General features: G+C 37.8%; 1 protein-coding gene across 1 annotated transcript in view; it reads left to right on the forward strand.

Annotated features, from left to right (window-relative positions):
* Positions 1-3710: 3710 nt before the first annotated feature.
* dynlt5 (dynein light chain Tctex-type family member 5) overlaps positions 3711-20000 on the forward strand; it is a 30347-nt gene continuing 14057 nt past the window's right edge. The window contains exons 1-4 of the mRNA XM_056452483.1: positions 3711-4392; positions 4521-4674; positions 4749-4840; positions 17391-17515. Of these exons, the coding sequence (XP_056308458.1) occupies positions 4574-4674; positions 4749-4840; positions 17391-17515 (318 nt within the window). The 5' untranslated portion in view covers positions 3711-4392; positions 4521-4573. The remainder of the gene's footprint in view (positions 4393-4520; positions 4675-4748; positions 4841-17390; positions 17516-20000) is intronic.

Genomic DNA, 20000 nt, shown 5'->3' on the forward strand with positions numbered 1-20000 from the left:
GAGTTTAGGTCAGCGCGAGCTCTCTCTGGCTAAACCATAGACTGTTTTTTTTTTTTTTTTTTTTTTTATTATTATTTTTTTATTAACTTCAAGAAACTGTATAATATAACTTAAAATACAGTAAAAGATAACAGTTCTTTTACACAATAATCACATTAGATGCACAAGATAAAGAACAAAACTAAAATACAATACATAAAATAAACAAATAAAATTAAATAAATACAATAAAAAAATTTAAAAGACAGTGCAATAAAAGGAAATAACCATTCAAGTAGCAAGAAAGATCTCATCATATTTGCTCAAGAGAGAAGCACATTTCTTATTTTCAATTAATCTAAGCGATTTAATTAAGTGTTCTATTTCACATAGGAAGTCTATAAAGATTGGACTTTTTTTAAGGAACCTCTGTTTGTGAAAGTAAAATTTCCCAACAAGTATAAAAAAGTTCACAGTGGCTTCTAACGACTTGTTTTGGTTTTCAAAATAACAAATAACATCCTTAAGATGCAAATTACCACTCATATTAACCTTGGAAAAACAATATGAACTTATATCATTCCAAAACAGTGATGACACGTCGCAAAAAAAAAAAAAAAAAGACAAATGTCTTCACGCTCATTCTTCAAAATGTGCAACTATCAGTAACATCACAAAATTTGGATAAAAGTGCATTACATGGGTAAATATTGTGCAGAATTTTAAAGTGCACCTCTTTCATTTTATTAGGAATACAGAATTTATATGGTAATAACCATGTTTTCCTCCATTGAATATTAACAATTATGGAACCCCAAAAAAACTTTCCTTTAGGAGTAATTGCATTATGTGACTGGGACACTTGACGTATGAACTTATTATTGCATTCTTTAGTAAGAATAGATTTTCCTCCTAGGTATAACTGTGATAATTGTTTGGAACCTGTCTCATAACTAAGAGCTGCTTTCATCAAACATAGTAATCCACTAGGTATAGCCTTTATAATTGACTTAAATTCCATGTATCGAACAGGGAATTGATTAATGTTTATAAAACTCTCATAAGTTAAAAGATCCCCGTTACAATCAAAAAGATCAGAAACAAAAATAATGTTTTTGTTAAACTATTTATCCCAGAAAAAAGATTTATTATTTATCTTAATGTCTACATTATTCCATAAAATGGTTTTATGGGGTGAGAAATTGTGGCTGTAAGTCAGTTTCCAGGCTAATAGAGCTTGTTGATGGAATTTAGCTAATTTAGTAGGCAATTTACCAACAGAGTAATTGCATTTCATTAAAAAAGAAAGGCCACCAATCTTTTTAAATATATTATTAGGAATAAAATACCACATAGAGTCTGAGCTAAGCAAACATCTCTTTAGCCAATTGATTTTAAATGTATTATTGGTGTCATCAAAATTTAGGACTTCAAGCCCCCCCCTCACTCCTTTTATTTGATAACACATGTTTCTTCAAACCATAGACTGTAAAATATATGGACGTAGCATCCGTGACGTCACCCATAGGTTTCTGAAGAGCGCAAAAGAAGCTACAAGTAGGCGCGGCCAACCGTCGCCATTTTGTTCGCGCGTCATCGCACCCACGGCGGGATACCAAACCAGGGCAAAGAGGCGGAGAGTGAGCGGAGCTCCAGACACCTGCTGGCACTTTGCTTAGACCTGGCAGACAGACTTTACTTTGGGAGAAACGCTTAATACTTCATTACCTGCGACTCGTTTGTGTTCTGACCACATGTGCTTGGCTGTACACTATATCAATAAAGTGTTTAGACTTTCAAAAACACTGTAGTAATACATTGAGCCACTAAACATTGTTCTTATGACGTTTTTCTACAGGAGGAAAACGCGAATTACTTCCAAACACTTCAGATCTAGTCTGTGTTAGTAAATGCAAGACTATTGATGAACTCCAGGCATAACACTGTATGACAACGCTTCATATGACTGTTTTTATAGCTTACAGCTAATCAATCTGTCACATTCTGGAGTGCTTTACAGCCCTAAAGAACATTATAAATGATAAATGATCTTAAATAAACACACACATTTATAGAGATGGTATATAAGTATATAACTTTACTCACATGGGAAACGGAGACCACATGAATGGTTTGTGAGCACAATTAAGTGCACACAGCATCCCATATCATCTGATAATCTGTGTAAAGCCACACAAAACAACACAAAAATATGATGAATATGCTGAGATCAGTGGCTAATCTGCCGGATTCAGCTGAGGTGAAGTGACGGAGACCTAGCTGTCACTCAAGTGGCCACGCCCTTAATTATGCAAACTTAATATAACCTAATATAAAGGAAATGGATGAGTTATAAAAAAATTCACCCCCCTCACAGTTGTCATGGAGGGTAATAATAGCTATATGAACCAAAATCGTTCTTTGTACCAGGCTGTAAACACCTTTTTTTCTGCTGTAAAGTTGGCCATTCTAACAGTGGGCTAAATTGCAGTTTGCTCTATTATGGAGCCAGGACTAGCGGAATTTTGATGAATTGCAGTTTTAGTTACTTCCGTATTGGCTTCCCGAGGGAGGGCGGGAGGTTGCCGCTTGGGCTAAACGCATATTGCGACTGCTCAAGCAGTGCTCGTAATATCGAGCGAAAAAAGAAAAAGACAGCTGTGAAACATAATCTGCTTTGTCTTTTGTGGGGAATACAGTTTAGATGTTTTTTGAGTGAGAGGTTTTTTTGTTAATGCCGTCTGTCACTGAATGTGTCAGAAATACCGAAAACAAAACCAACTTAACCCCGCTGTCTTTCTCTGGCTCAGCACCAAACAAGACACCAGCACCAGGGACTTTACGGTTCTCACTTCGAAACGGAACAAAAGTAGGATTCTGTAACGTTAGTGATTTACCGTGATTTACCCAGCTGTAGCTGTTGCTCCCTTCCGCGTCATCCCTGTCTTTGACTGCAAAGTGAATGAATGAAGCTCGTGGCAGACGCTGAAGAGATTCGCGCTGTGATTGGCTGAGTGATCGTTCACTCAAATAAAGTAACAAATCAGAGAACACGTGCGGCCGCTAGGTCAAATAAAACGTGTGGGCCAGTCGGGGGACAGAATAACCTGTTTCCGAAAAGTGAGGGGGACGTGTCCCCCCCGTCCCCCCCGGTTGCTACGACCCTGTATGTTAATAATAGTATAAGCTTACAAATCTCTGATTATCCAATTTGACATAGCAGATTTCATTTTAAGGCATTGTTTTACATGTTCTTTTTTTTCGTTTTCTATTTTGGGCACCACTCCTCTTCATTCTTCTCTCCATTTTAAACAAGTGACTGTAACTGAATAACGGATTAATCAACTGGTCTACGGAGGGGGAGGGGTGGTATTATATTATTTTTATTTAATAAAATACAATATTAAACTCGTATAAAATGCCAAATAAACTTTTTTTTACCAAATATATTTATTTATTCAATATTATTTGAAACTTTTAAAAAGGCTCATTTCAAAAATAGTTTTGGCACAATGGCGCCCCCCCATGTGCGGCGCCCCTATGCACTGCATATACTGCATACCCCATTTTTGCGCCTCTGTTGTATGTATATATATGTATATATATATATATTTGATTGGCAGTTTTCCCGATGGTCAGTATGCAAATATATATATATATTTTTAATTCTACATCGATGGATAAGTGACCGCACAGGCATTCCTGACAAAGAGCATGTGTTTGTGTGCATGGAAATGTATTATCCTCTCTGCCTGTTAAATTTTATGTCATTTGTGTCCTGGAACACACCATCTCTCTAGCTTTCAGTTCTAATTCTTACAGAGGGAGCGATTAGTTTGTGAATGAATCTCCGTTATGAACGACTCGTTCACTTAGCCGACAATCATACACGCTTCTAGCACTGCAGCATCTTGTTGTCATATGTCTTTTTCATTGTTTACTTATTTTCTTCACAAAACTAACACAAGCCTAGTATTTAGTGCAAGTTGGTGCTACTTGCCTTAATGTGAATGCAGTAACTGTATTATCATCAATAGCACAAAAGTTCATAACTTACAAAAGCGTAAAAAAATGAAATCTCTTACCTATGAAATGCTCTGCCCTTGTGTTTGTTTTCTATGTTTGCTTGTCACTACACTCGTACGCAGCACAAAAGTCCAGCATCTTCACACCGGCACACTGTCTTGACCATAGGTCTTGACTAGTGCGGTTGAATGACATTTTTCCTGGGGAGCACTGTACCAATGTGGCGGCGCTATTGACGCATGCTCGGGGTCCGTGTGCGATATCTAGTGTCTATATCCATGACTGACGGAACTTCACGCAAGACCCAGCCGTCCACTGTTGTCAAGGCAACGTTTAACAACAAGTCTGTGACGGTCCTGAGAATTTCCGGTTTGTGGAGACGATGCTGTAAGTATTTTGCAGGATGAAAGTGTTATACGTGTGTTTAACTTGACATTACAATGTATTTTATAAACCCATTGCAGTACATTGAATGAATAGGAAATGAAAATATCTTTTTTCATTATGTCTTTCAGATTTTTGTAGAATTGAAGAGACTGAAGAGTTCTGTTGATTTCTCAGAAATAAAATGTCTGATTTAGCAAAAGAGAAAGCACGTCTCCTGAAGAAGCGTGGAAGTTTGTGTTCTCTAGGCAGTCATGAAGTTAGAGCTATTGGGAAAACTAAAGAGTAAGTGCTAATTCATTCGTATATCAAATCCCATAGTAGTGTAAATATAAACGTCATTTGCTTTTTGCCTGTAGCTCTATTAGCACTGTGTCCTACATGGAAGAGCATGGACATCATGATGATATCCCACGGCCTACAGTACAGATGGAGAACACCTATCGCCTCAGTGAGTCTCTTTTCTTTTATGTTTCCTCTCATTTACTTTGTAATTATATTTTAATTGGAAATATGGTTTTACAATAAATGAACGGATAGTATTTTCATTATCACTGAAAAGCAGCACACACATCAACTGAGTGCATGATGAGGTACTAATATTATTAATGATTTCAAACTAAACAAAAAAAACAATAGACCACACTGTCGGCTGGTTGACAGTGGCCACTAGGGCACCACCTTCTCCCTGATCCACTATTTTTATATTATATCAACAATATAATCAGAATCAGAATCAGAAAGAGCTTTATTGCCAGGTATGTTCACACATACTAGGAATTTGTTTTCGTGACAAAGCTTCTACAGTGCAACAGCATTACAGAGACAGGACAAAAAACAGATAATAAATACATTTTAAAAAAATAGAAGTAGTGAGTGCAAATATACAGATGACAAGTGTATGTACGTGTTTATTACTATATACAACGTTATATGTGCAGCTGTTATGTGCAAATTGGCATGTAAAGTGTGTTGTTAAATAAGTGTATATGTGTATAAAAGTGTATAGCAAGTAGTGATGTTGGTTTCACAATTATTATCATCAAGTGTTCATGAGATGGATTGCAATGTAATAATATCAACAAAATAAAACTGATTTAATAAATTATGTAAACACACACAATATGATATGTTAGAAAGTCTGCGCAAAATATAAACCTTAAAAAGGTAATGTTCCAAAAAGGCGTAGAACCATTTTTTGTTCCTCAAAAACCTTTTTAAAAAACTTTTTTGAAAGAACTGTTTTTCTTGTTGTGTGAAAAAAAAAAAACTTGAAAAATCAAACACAATTTTGTTGATTGAAAAATTTGTGTGGATGTTAAAGTTTCTTTGTATAATCGCACATGCCAATAATTTTTATCTAAGAAATATAGGTGGCGCGGTAGCGCTGTCGCCACACAGCAAGAAGGTCTCTGGTTCGAGCCTAGGCTGGGTCAGTTGGCATTTCTGTGTGGAGTTTGCATGTTCTCCCCGTGTTCGTGTGGGTTTCCTCCAGGTGCTCCGGTTTCCCCCACAAGTCTAAAGACATGTGCTATAGGTGAATTGGGTAACTTTAAATTGTCCGTAGTGTATGTTTGTGAATGAGGATGTTTGGGTTCATTCCGCTGTGGCGACCCCTGATTAATAAAGGGACTAAGCCAAAAAGAAAAAGAATGAATGAATAAACACACACACACACACACACACACACACACACACACACACACATATATATATATATATTTATATATATATATATATATATATATATATATATGAACGTGAAATTATTCATTCATTCATTCATTCATTCATTCGTTTTCTTTTCGCTTAGTCTCTTTATTAATCTGGGATTACTCACAGCGGAATGAACCACCAAATTATCCAGCATATGTTTTACGCAGCGGATGCCCTTCCAACTGCAATACATCACTAGGTAACATCCATACACACTCCTCGTTCACACACATACACTACGGAAAATTTTTGCTTACCCAATTCACCTATACTGCATGTTTTTGGACTAGTGGGGGAAACCGGAGCGCCCAGAGGAAACCCACGCCAACACGGGGAGAACATGCAAACTCCACACAGAAATGCCAACTAACCCAGCCGGGACTCGAACCAGCAACCTTCTTGCTGTGAGGCAATTGTGCTACCCACTGTGCCACCATGAGGCCCACGTGAAATTATTATAGATCACAGAATTACCCGTGTATGCGCTAGGAGGATGCTCGGAACTTCCAGACGACAGCTTGATGCGTATAAAGAGTCACATTTGGACAGCTTTGAAATTATAGTTTTAATCTATTTTACTTGCTTTTACCGTCTTTGAACTAATACTGCTGTTGATCAGCCCCACCTCCAATGTCATCTAATGGGATTGGAAAACAACTGTTGTGAGTCATTTTACTCTCATCGTCAGATGGTATCTTGTACCATTTAAATGGATCCATGTCATCGCTAAAGTGAACATTTTCTTTCTTTTTAAATATATTACCACCCAAACAAATTTAATTCACCAAAATATTTGACACACATATGTATTGTCCCACTAATACATTGATTGAAATAGTGGCACAAAGTGAAAATATAGTGGCATTTTAAAATGGCCTAAAAACACATAGCTACTTTGGTAAATACTACACAATTCAAACTTGCAAATCAGCCAACATTATATCAGTAGCATACTTTTATTAGTAATGGAAGTTTGGAAGTTGCCTAGCAGTTAAGTTTCATGCCAGTAATATGGTTTGCTCTATATAATACAGTGATGTATTGCGTGTGATGTGTGTGTGCACCCTGGCACAGTATAACAACTGACAGGTGTGGAACACTCGCATTATATTTCAACATCTTATCTGATGGCAGACACTGAAGGAGAAAGTTTTTCTCTTGCACTTGAATCTGACAGAAGCATAATGGCTTTAACACACATCTTTCAAAATCAAAGATGTCCGTCACAAGAACAATCCGTAACCCACTCAAAACAGTATTGATACCCACATCCACATTGAGAATTACCAGTTCATAAAACGCTGCTCTTGCTGATGTCAATTCTAAATGGAAGTTGTGGCCCCCTCCATGCAGCAACGAAGAAAACAGTCGGTCACACTTCATTTTGATGGTCCGTTTGTTGAATTTAAGTTACATTGCATCTACAATCTACATGCCAACTAATTCTCATTAGATTATAACTAGACTGTTAGGTAGGGCTTACGGTTGGGGTTAGTGTAAGTTGACATGTACTTGCAAAGTTTCTCAAAGTCAGTTTAATGTCTGTTGAATGTCTGTATCAACAGACATTAAGCAGACAATCTACAAATACCATCAAATGGACCATTAAAATAAAGTGTTACCAAACGGTCTATACTGTGCATGTATTTTATTTTTTCACTTTATGTATCATTTTGGGCATTTTAAAGCAAAAGCTGTTCATGCATTTAGGCTATTGTTTGTTTCAGTTTCAGAGTCCAAAGTGAAAAAAGCATCAAATAAAATTGCTAAAATAAAAATTATTGTATTTTTTTTAAGAGAGAATACTGTTCAAATTAGCTTTAAAAGTAACACTAAAATAGTCCGTACTATGTTTTATGAGTTGTATGTCTTAATAAACATTTTAAATGCTTCAATGTAACAGACCCGTCCACATGGCCAGCATAAGCACAGTGCATTCAGTTTGAGCATGGATCAGGTGTGGTGTTTCCTTAGTTGCCATACCCTAGTCCGAAAAAATCTGATGGATTTACATGTATTTATCCAAGTGAAAAGCATTAAAAAGTGCTTCTCGATAAAACTAATCTGTCAGCGGAACTTCGTCTGCATTGACACACAGAGCTGCAGAGACTGATCTTCGGCTTTTTGTAATGCAAGAGTAAATAGTAATTGATGTTTAAATAGTTCAATGTTTGCTTTACTCAAACACCCTTTCACACATACAGACCTTTACAGAAAATTACTGGCAATTTTCCGGACATAGAAATTGTAACATTACCGGTAATTTCACGAAATGCTGCTCTGCGTGAACGCAGAAGGAAAATAGACCCTGTTCACAATACAGTGTTTCTCAGTAGCGGAAGACGTCATAGTTGGGAAAACTAAGAACGCAGTGAAAGGGAGAATACAAAAAATATTTTTTTACAATCTTATTTGCTCAAATAAAAAAAAGGAAAAAACTCCATGATGACGTTATAAAGATGTTCAGAAAAAGGAAAAAATAATGTGTGAGACTGATGATGGCAGCCAGAGAAGAGAATAACGTCAAATTTACTGTCCTGTCCCATAGACACTGCATTAGAAACGCATCGCACATAAATACATTAAATACATACGTTTTTAAAAATAAAATATTACAAATATTAAAAACCTTGAAAGATTTAAGATGCTGATGACTGTTAAAGCATCATAAGAGGCTTGTGAAAAGGGTCCCTTGCCGAAAATAGCGTGTTCACGTTTAGAATGTGCTGAGGTGGACGTCTCTTCCAGCCAATCAGAACATTCAGACGCATTCACATCCCCACTGTTTATAAAAATAAACACCTTTGAATCCTTCCCCAGACACATTTACCTGCTGCCTGATAGTCAGATAGCATTTTTATGTTCCTTGCTAGTGTCAACTATGGAAAAAATTATCTATAAAATGCTTGTGATGACCACTGAGTTTACCTGCACACTCTGCATTCAACTGCGTTAGGCATGTGCATGTGAAGGAGCGCTCCACGTAATCAGAATTTGAGTATCTTACAACACTTTTGTTTCAAAAAGCACCTCACAAGCTGCAGCACAAACTTAAATGTACATTTTGACATGTGAAAGTATTCTGTCATGTCATCAGCATTTGTAATGTAGTCAAAAGCTTTTTTTTAGCTGCGGTTTGCGCTTCTGCCTTTGGATGGTAGCAATTTTTTTTTCCTATAGTTAGTTGGTCTGTCTCTGGGACAAAAGCTGGTACATGAATGCTAAAGTTTTAAATAAAAGTGAAGCCATCAACCGCATGACTCCCTTTATGTTTGAAAATACAAGAGAAGCAGTTACAGCACATTTATGGTTAATGAAGTTTTATTTAACTGTATTTTGGATGTGTGAATAGATTTTTTTCTGGAAAAATTCAGAAACATCCTTATCTGTGTGAACAGTGCTTTTTTGAATTTACCAGTAAAGTCGTTCTGGTAATTTTCCAGATATTTCCGAAAATTTTTTGAATATTTACCAGTATCATTGTGTGAAAGGGGCTACAGTGATACTGGTAAATATTGGACATTTTTCCGGAACGACTACCGGTAAATTCAAATATGTGCTGTTCACATAGGCAAGGACGTTCTGGAATTTTTCTGGAAAGGACCATTCACACATCCATTCCAAAACACCGGTAAATTCTGTCAACAGAAGGGAGCTCTAAATGGCTTTGCTTGAAATTAACATGTCACTCTTTTCCTTGATGGTTACACTTTTATTTAAAACTTTAGCAATCATGGAGCTACTTTTGGTCCAGAGATGGACAAAAAAACCAGGAAAAAATTCGCTAACGTTACCATCCGAAGGCAGAGGTGCTAACCACAGTAAAAACAGCTTTGTTTAAACCTTTGACGACATTACAAATTGTGATGGATATTGTGAACAACATTCATGAAAAAATATGGAGGAACACTTTCGCAAATCGAGATATACATTTGAGTTTGTTCTGCAGCTTGTGAGATAAACTACGATAGAAAAAACGATAGACTACAAGTGTTGTATGCTAAAGATAAAAACTTGCCAACCTTCAAACTCTGTATTCTATACCATGGAGGAAAGTGGAACAGATCACTTTCAAGTAGTTGGCGTTGTTTCATCCTGCCATGCATATTTCTTGTGTACACAATAGTATATTGAGAAGTTTGGAGCTGCATGGCTTCTCAAACAATGGCGATGTGTACCGCTGGTGTGGTATGTGTGCAGGACATCACATACCACATTACCATCTCCTCTTCTTTCTCTGATGAAAGCAAAGTTTTCATCTAGAAAGAGAAAACAATTGTCTTTTTCCCTTGTAGAAAGAAACATTCGAGGTTGTGCCTTGGTGTTTGCATATTCAATCTCTGACAATCTCCTGGTGGCCTGTGCTAGGGGATTTTTCCCACTCATGTTTCACGTACATGTTTCTTTATTTGCTGGAGAAGGTTTTCAAAGGAAAACCAGAAATATCATTCAATGAGCAATCATTCAATGAGTGTCGCACATCCTCAGTAAGGTGAATCAGTCCATGTATGTTGTAAACTTTGAAAGTTGTAATACTTTCCGAACAGGTCAGAACAGCGCATGATAAATTGTGACATGAGTTCAAGGGCAACATAATTCCAACATAATTGACATAGCTACTGTCAAACACATCCTTTAGCACAACTGGTCCTGTATAAAGCAAAAGTTGCCTAAATTCTGTGGCCTCCAACCAGTCCAGGTCTTCTAAACCCCAGGGCTGCCGAGCGAATTCACTAGGCACTTTCTTGCTTTTGCCTTATAGATAAGCAGCAAAGTGTTGACCCTGTGTCAAGAGTATATGCATTCTTCCAACCACTCCCAAGTTTACCTTATGCATATAGTCTAAGACAGGGGTGTCCAAACTCTGTCCTGGAGGGCCGGTGTCCAGAAGAGTTTAGCTCCAACCCTAATCAAACACAACAGCTTATCAAGCTCTATAGATATACTAGAAACTTCCTGGCAGGTGTGTTGAAGCAAGTTGTAGATAAACTCTCCAAGACACCAGCCCTACAGGACCGAGTTTGGACGCACTTGGTCTAAAACAAAAGAGCTAACACAAGACGGCGTGATGGTTCACCAGTGTGATGGTTCTTTTAAGCTACTGCTGTTCAATACCACTCTTCTTGTGATGTAAGCATCTTTGGTGATGCACCGCTCACAACTGTGAATGATTCTTAATGTGTTTCAGATAAGCTCTTGCTGGTACATCACAGATCAATGTTTTAACATTCTCTGTGAGATTCTTAAACTCCAGTAAAAAAAATAAAATAAAGATATTCCTCAATAGAATATGGTTTGTTGTGCCCTCAGAAAAGAGTTGCTACAAACTTCTAAAACTTTGCCAGTATTGTCCAAAACTGGACTTTGCTGTTTTTGAATAGTGGTACACCATCAATAGTGATGCTTAGGTTTACTGAATCATGGTCATGTCTGAAAGTCATTGTCTGACTTAGTGTAAATGACAAATCCCCTTTTCTTACCCATAATAAATTTATTACTCACTACATGTCAGCTCAGATCCTATGGCTCGTGGTATAGCAAAAATATCCTTGCATTCTTCAGTAGCAGGTGTCCTTGCTTTCGTAATATTAGCAATAAATAATTTAAGGAAACTGTTTGTTGCCATGTTATTACTTTCAGCAGTGCTTGTAGTGTCTGCTAAGTTGGTATGCAATTCACTGCCTGATATATTGTTGACTGATGTCTGACTTTCATGGTCATCATCAGTGTCAGAATGCAGTAACAGATCCGTTTCTGCCTTTCTTTTTAGCCATGCTTTTAAATAAGCCATCTGTAATACAGTTTGATCCCAAGTCAGATTCTAAACTGTGCTTTCTTCAGTTAAAACTATTTGATATGCCAACAGTTCTAACTGTATTAGGACTGCAACAATGAATTGATAAAATCTATAATTATCAATAATGATATTTGTTGTCAACGAATGCCGTTATTGATTAATTACATCACATTACACAGCCATCCACACAATGTATTGTGTAGAACTATGAAGGCTGGGTTATTGAAGCAAATGAGGAGTGATAGCGATGGTCAATGAGAGAGAACGATTGTGAGTGTGTATTGTATGCATGTATCTTTTCATTACACACACACACACGCACGCACGCACGCACACACACACGCACACACACACACACACACACATTTGTTTTTGTGAAAAGTGGGTACATTACATAGGTTTCCATTCATTTTATACTGTCCAAACCACATATTGTATTGCACTGACCCCACCCTACCCCTAAACCAAACCATCACAGGAGACACAGCTTTACTATCTAAAAAACTCATTCTGTGTGATTATAAGCTTTTTGAGAAATGAGGACGACAGCAATGTCCTCGTATTTCCTCGTCCTCGTATTACTTTTTGTAATACTTGTGTCATACCCATATCATTTTACAGATTTGTGTCCTGATACATCACAAAACATGTACACACACACGGAAAACTGCAGGAAACCCAGTTAAGCGGCAACGAACATGAGAATTTGACACATAATAAATGGGTCGGTCAGACCTGTTTCTCCTCCTTCACAAAGAGCAGTAAGAAAGTAGCAATCTTGATTAACAAAAAGATCTCTCTTAAAGTTACTAGAGTTGGTTACTGAAACCCGGTGCCATTATGACACAGCGTCGCGCCACGCAGCCACGACTCGGGACACTGTTCATATTTCTGCCGCACCAGAGAGCGGCATCCGAATAGTTTCGTTTTAAATAACATGCGAATGTGCGCATCTGGTGTGTGATATTTTCAACTATCATGTGCGCGCCGTGTCGTGGCTCTGAGCGGTGCATCCAGTGTATGACGCCCTTAAGAAGCATCAAGGGGTACATCAAAGGCACACATAAGTACACGTTGTGTCACATCATCTCTAAATATTTAATTCCAAACAGCTTTGAGCAATATGGACACCGTCAGTAATGTCAGGCGTTTGTTCTTGTTGCTTATCGAAGGCAAAGCACGCAGCATGGCGCATTTGGTGAGCGACTCCCTTCATCAACACGCATTATCACATTCATCTAATTTGCTTAACCTAAGCATTCTAAAGTATGGCTATATTTTACAAATAATTATTCTGACACACCAACATGCAGCAGATGCTTTACAAAAGTTGTGTGTAAGGGGGGAAACACGTCAAGTTTATGAAGTTTGAGGGCTCATGGAATCAGCTTAAAGGTGAGTATTGGACTGTCTTTGGCAGCTTGTGACATCATCTGGCACTTTCAGTGAGTATGTTTACATGGACACGAATACTCTGATTTTAATATGATTAAGACAATACTCTGATTAAGAGTCTACCATGTAAACAGTGATTTTTGTTTATCTTATGGCCCGTTTCCACTGAGTGGTACAGTACGGTATGGTTCGGTACGCTTTTATAGCCGTTTCCTCTGTCAAAAGGTGTTCCGAACCGAACCATACTGTACCACTTTTTTGGCACCCTTTCGAAAGGGTACCAAAACATGAGAAAGGGTACCAAAAGGCAGAGCTAGACGCGCAGCTGAACGTTATTGGTTTACAGAGATACGTCATTCGCTCATGCAACAAGCCTGAATGAAACAAAGGAACCGCCATGTTTTAAATACACAGCTGAGAGATTACAGCATAATTATATATACATATAATAACGAGCCATGGTCGACCCGGGCTTAAACACACCTTCTTGTCATCTTGATGAACAGCCACAAAGCCAAAAAGAAGAGCAGATTTTACCCTGTGCCCCGTAGTTTTTTAGAGCCAGTCTGAAACACGAGCGGTTACGCTCTTGCTTGCGCTCGCTGCGTGTCTATATTTAAAATAACAAACTTCTTGACCTCATGATAATAACGTGCGCTTGATTATTGACGTGGTTTTGAAACGCGAGAGTGACACGCGAAGAAACAAAGAAGAAGCTGGAAATAAGAAGCACATTATTTTTTCAGCAAACGTGAACAAACTGCCATGTTTAAATATTATTATCACATTTTGGACTATTATAAACTCAGAATGATGGAATTATTTACTAACAAGAGGCTACACGTGCTGCTGAAGATTAAAGACACATATGAGAGGTTTGCACTGACTGTGGGTTATATTTCGTGTTGTTTTGAACCTAAATAAGGACTAAATGTATGCTGTGTGTAGTTTTTCTGTAAGTGGTAGCATATCGGAGACTGTAAGTGTCTGTATGTGTTCATATATGTTCATTTATTTATTTGATATAATTACAGACGTTACAGTAGGCTATTTCGCACTGTCATTGATCTGCAGTTATAATCAACTTATGTTCATAGAAAAGTTAGTAATAAACATTTATACAGAAGTATTTAGTGTATAAAGCATCTGTTTTGTGAGAAGTGCTTCTCATATGATATGTGAGCGACCCATACAGCTTTACTGTAGACATTTTCTCGAGCGAAAATGACGTTGACTGAAACTTTCTGTCATACACCATGCCCACCAAAAGAGTACCATATTAGGAGTGGACACACAAGCCTCATAAAGGTGACCCGTACCGTGCCGTATTGTACCAGTCAGTGAAAACGAGCCATTAAAGGACCACAGGCATAAACTGTGGAGAAAACATTTATAAGCTGGTGACGCAATGACATTATTGGATCTATGTGCTATAACAGTGGTCGGGAACCAAGTGGCTCTTTGACCAAAATACAAGGCTCTCCAGCTGTCTCACTTAAATAATATTGTACAGTTAAAAAAACTCAACGTTTCGAACAATGCGCGTGTGTGCGGCGTAAATGGTAACCACGCGTGCAGGTAAATTCGAGCAACATTTATGAGCGGTGATGATGGCAAAAAGAAAATAATCCTGAGGAACATCGAAAGTTTCAAAATGAGTGGGCAGAAACATTTGCTTTTATTGAAAGCTCTGGTGCTCCGCCCTGTCTGATGTGCACAGAACGCATTTCCTCTTTAAAAAAAAATAAAATGTGAAGAGACATTTTGAAACCCACAATGCAGCTTTTTCGGCAAAGTACCAGCCGAGTGAAAGCCGAAAGAAGGCATGTGAGGAGCTCCAGTATAAAGTGCAAATCGGAGAAAAACAGCAGGGGCTTTGGACAGGGACATCTGGGAGTTCGAGTAGATCGCGGGGCAAACGAAACCTTTCACAGCTGGCGAATAAGTTGTGTATGTTAAGTACGCAAATCAACTGTTCGCGCCAATGCTTAATTTGAGCCGGATCTAGGTCCGGGAAATGTTAGGTATTCGTGTTCTGCGTTTCAGGTATTTTTTTTCTTGAGGATTTCAGGATGTGTTGTTTTTTCTATCGGACCCAGAGATGTCTGTACCAGCAGTTGTTGACCTCATTCAGGATTTCGGGCAGTTCTCTGGATACAAGATAAATTATTCTAAATCAGTCGCTCTATTATTAGGGAATTATAGTGAAACACTTAGGACTGGACACAGAAGGGGTATAAGTAAACAAGTATTTATTAACAAAGTCGTTAAATGAATTTAGGATGGAGTTCAGAGAGAGTTGGATGTAAACAAGGAAGTGCTTAGGTGGCATGGAGTTCGTTGCACACACAAAACACACTTAACTTATCTGTGGAGATGATGAACATAGAATGCTCTGGAACATTGCACTTAAACATATAATGCACTGGGAATCGAGGAGACGCTGGAGTTGTAGAACGCTGGGGATGGATTGGGTGATCTCTCATGGATATGATGATCAGGACCAACAGAGGTGAAGTGCGCGGAGGTGCTTCTTATTGACCTAATTCTACAATGTACAATGTTTTAGAAATTTCGATTCAGTTGCCTATGGGAGAAATGACTATAGGAAAAATAAAAATGGTCAGACTACTCGCTATACAAACAAGTGTTTGCATGTCTATACATAAAAAGTAGAATAATATAATAAAAAAATACAACATCAAGCAGCATAATGAGCTGTTTTTAACTTCTAAAAATGAATAGAAGTGAATGAGACCAGACGTCACGAGCCAAAAAGATTCAAATGGCTGCGCCAGCTCATATGTGGAGAATATGGTGTATAGTGTGTGTGTCTGTGTGCAGGTGGTGCTGATCAGTAATCAGGAGAGTTAAGCTGGGGTTACACAAGAGTTTGTGCGTGCGAAATTCTGTTATACATCGCTGCGAAAAGGGGCGGGATTAAACAAGATGATGAGACATTTTAAAAAAGCGAGCGATTGGTCCATGTTTCAAATTTCTGTCCAGAGAGGTCATGTTTTGATCCTCGATTGGTCTCACGCAATCATGTGATGCGATTTCGCAGGTCAGAGTTCACAAAGCTTGAACTTTCCAAGGCAGTGAACTGCGAAAACTTGTCGCATAGGCTTGCGTTTCCGGTCTGATGCATTTGCGTGCTTATAAACGGAAGTCTATGGGAAGAAATGTGCAGTGTGACCGCAGCTTGAGAGCATGTGCAAGTAGGTTCAGGTGAATCTGATGGATGCAGCGAATGCCTGACATTAAAAAGAAGCCCATACCTTAATTTTCCTCTTTCCCTTTTAAACTTTCAGAGGATGGTTTTGTTTATTTGGGAATTAATAAAACCCCCATTTTTTTTTTAACAATTGTTAAACTAACTTTGTACCATTGCTTGAAAAAATAAGAGACCATTTGAATAGGTGAATGACTATGCCTCTGTCTTGGTTGATTTGGGTGGCTCTGATAAAAATGAATGTTCTGCCTTGGCTAATGTATCCAATGCAAATGATTCCTATTTTATTGTCTAATAAGGTCATTGTCTAATAAGGTCATAAAAGAGCTAAATTGGTGGTTAAGTTTATTTATTTGGAGCAAAAGAAAACCCAGGCTGAAATTATATAAACTCCAGCTTCCTGGGGCAAAGGGTGGCTTGGATTTTGCAAACTTATTAAAAAAAACTTATTATTTGTCCTTAATTCCAAATTAAAGAAAACGTTATACGACAGTCTTAGTGATGTTTTTTTTTTTTGTTTGTTTGTTTCATTAATAGCGTAGCTCAGTGGTCACCAATCTTTTTTAGCTGAAAGTCCCTAACCACGGCCTTGCTGAAAGACAAGACCTAACCATTTAAAAATGAAAGAAAAACAAAGCTAATTTTAAATTTGCATTTCCAGTTTAGGTCCTTTAATTTATAATTTTTGACTGTAAAAGGCCCTAGTTTAACATTTTTTATTTTTTTAAATTGATGCAACCAACAAAATCTGTGACAATGCACCTTAATGAAAATTTGGGTCAAATTTATTATATAAATTGTATGCATATAACATAGTACTTATTCCTCTGTTTATTCAGTTGATTGTGACTGTTTATGCAGCCCCATCTAGACGCTTCCCAGTCTTAACAGTGAAGGACCTCCTGAGGGATGTGTTGACCAGCTACCTGCAGGAGGAGAAATATGAACCTGAGTTGTGCAGACAGATGACCAAAACCATCACGGAGGTCAGCTTATCTTTGAACAATTTTTACCTTCATGTTTTTGATAATTCAATTTGAATGAATTACTTAATTCATCAATAAATTTAAAGAGGCTATATGCAAGTGTTTTCATGTATTAATAATTTTTTATTTGGCAAACACCTTCTAAATGTAAAAAAAAAAAATGTAGTATTGCTATTGTAGCTGCCATCCCACATTTGTGTTGTGGCGATGTCTGTGCAAGATTAAATTTTTATAAGACAATGACACCATGTCATAACATTGTTACAATGTAGATACACGAGAAGGCTTTAGTTTAAGACATTCAGCAATCAAAAACAAAAGCTTTTTACTACTTTTTATGCCAGATGTTTATTGCTTTATTTGCATATAAGTAGTAATAGTTTTTGAATACTGTTTAGTATTAAATATTGTTAATTTGTGGATGTGGGGTCCTCAGGAGCCATGTTTACATTGTGGTGTCGCACCTAAAGCAAGCATGCCAGTACGATCCAGGGACACTCAGGTTTCCACAGTCACTTCCGGGGCCTGATCTGGCCTCGTCTTGGCTTTCTCGAGGCCAATGTCTGGCCTTTTTCAGCCCGTTGAATACCTTGGGTCAAAGTGGACCACCTGGGGCTTTGGGTCGGGGTAAAAGAAAAGGTGGCGTTTGCCTGAGTCAAGAGGCTCTACAACCATTTCACTAGTTTTGCAAAACAGAGCATTCTTTTGTAATTCCATTACTGTGGGTTCACACCGCAGGCAGTGAGAGCGTCAAAGGTCGCTCTGGCCACCCTGGCGCCAACGCTGTCTTCTTTCAGCTCAGGGGGCAAGAGCGTCAAAATTTGCTATATTGATCTCGTATTTAAAGGGGCCGTTGCAGCATATCAGTTTCATTCCTGCATAAAACATGCTTTCTAGTGTGAAAATGTTGCATACTTTTTATCAAATATATTTTACAATGGAAGATCAAGTAGCTTGTGGTGTGGCTTTGCTCCACTCAATTATCCAATGTGTCCATATGTCTGAAATATACTGAAGCAGCAATTCTGTTTTGTACTGTCGCATGAGATTCCCACTTTTTTATTCATTCATTCATTGTCTTTTCGGCTCAGTCCCTTTATTAATCCAGGGTGGAATGAACTGCCAACTTATCCAGCACGTTTTTAAGCAGCGGATGCCCTTGCAGCTGCAACCCATATCTGGGAAATCACGCTTTTTTAAAGAAAAAAACAACAACATTAATGCACATCAGTTACCAGTAACTTTTTTGAAAGTATGTTCCTGTAAGAAAACATTTATTAGAAGGATAGCCTAAAATTGTGATTATTTTGCTTTGGGGAGAATTGGAAATATGCCTCTGAAATATGAGCACAGCGATATAGTAGGCTATATATATTTTTAAGACAAACCTGCTCTTCTGTTCTGAAACAATCATTTTTCCTTAAGATAACCAATTAAGGGATTTTATGCAACACCCTTAAATTGTTCTCTTATGTAAAGGCTCTCCTGAGGATTTGGGATGAATGTTTGGCAGAAACAAAGATGTTACAGTATAAAATATGTTGTTACCATGTTATTACCGGAAAAATCCCTTGCTTTTTATATTATGGGTGATGAGCTGGGTCATCGACCCTCCATCAACCCACAAATATAATAAATGAAGACACATATGTGTATAGACATACAATTTATCAAATAATTTCAAGCTTACGAGTTATTTGCTGGGCCTGGCCTGATGAAAGCCTTGGCTTGCAATGGCCTAACAGTGGGAAAACAGCTAATAAGCATGCTACTGGTTCTCAAAGGCCTGCGAAATGCTTTCTCACTGTGCCTTGATGGATGGCCTTGTATTAACTCCTGATAACTGCTGACAGCTCCTCCAGTTTAAGGCCTTGGATTTCTTCAAATGAAATTCTTTTTCATTCCTAGTTCGAGGACAAGAAGAAATTTGTAAAGCTTGAGTGATGGTATACTGTTTTTGAACACTCCAGCACCCCCATGCTGAAGTAAGTGAGGTTATAAACGGGTCATGCTGCACATGTGTATCCCTAAACACAAAGATGATGGCTGAGAGACAGATATGGCTATAGTACGCACATCCTTTACTTAAGTAGAAGTACAGGTACTGATGTTTAAAACAACTCTGGTGAAAGTTAAAGTACTGCCTACACTTTTGTACTCGAGTAAAAGTAAAGAACTTAAGTAAAAAGTATGCATTAATACTACCTGTTTTAGTTTCAAACTGGTAACTAGACCTCACATCATATCGATACATTTATACAAAATAACTTACATTTCTGATTTTGATGTAAAAACTGTTGCTAATTTTCAGCAGGAAAGTAGCCAAGCATCACACTCTGCAATTAATTTGCACACAGCAAATAATTTGCCCTGTGTATCATCAGTTCAACACAAACTCACTGCATTTAGCAGTCATTCATGTTCATACACTAAAAATATTCCGTAGGCCTATATCTTTACAAATAATAAAAGTCTTCAATTAACA

Source organism: Danio aesculapii, unplaced genomic scaffold, assembly GCF_903798145.1.
Source record: "Danio aesculapii unplaced genomic scaffold, fDanAes4.1, whole genome shotgun sequence".
In the NCBI taxonomy this organism is placed as follows: domain Eukaryota; kingdom Metazoa; phylum Chordata; class Actinopteri; order Cypriniformes; family Danionidae; genus Danio; species Danio aesculapii.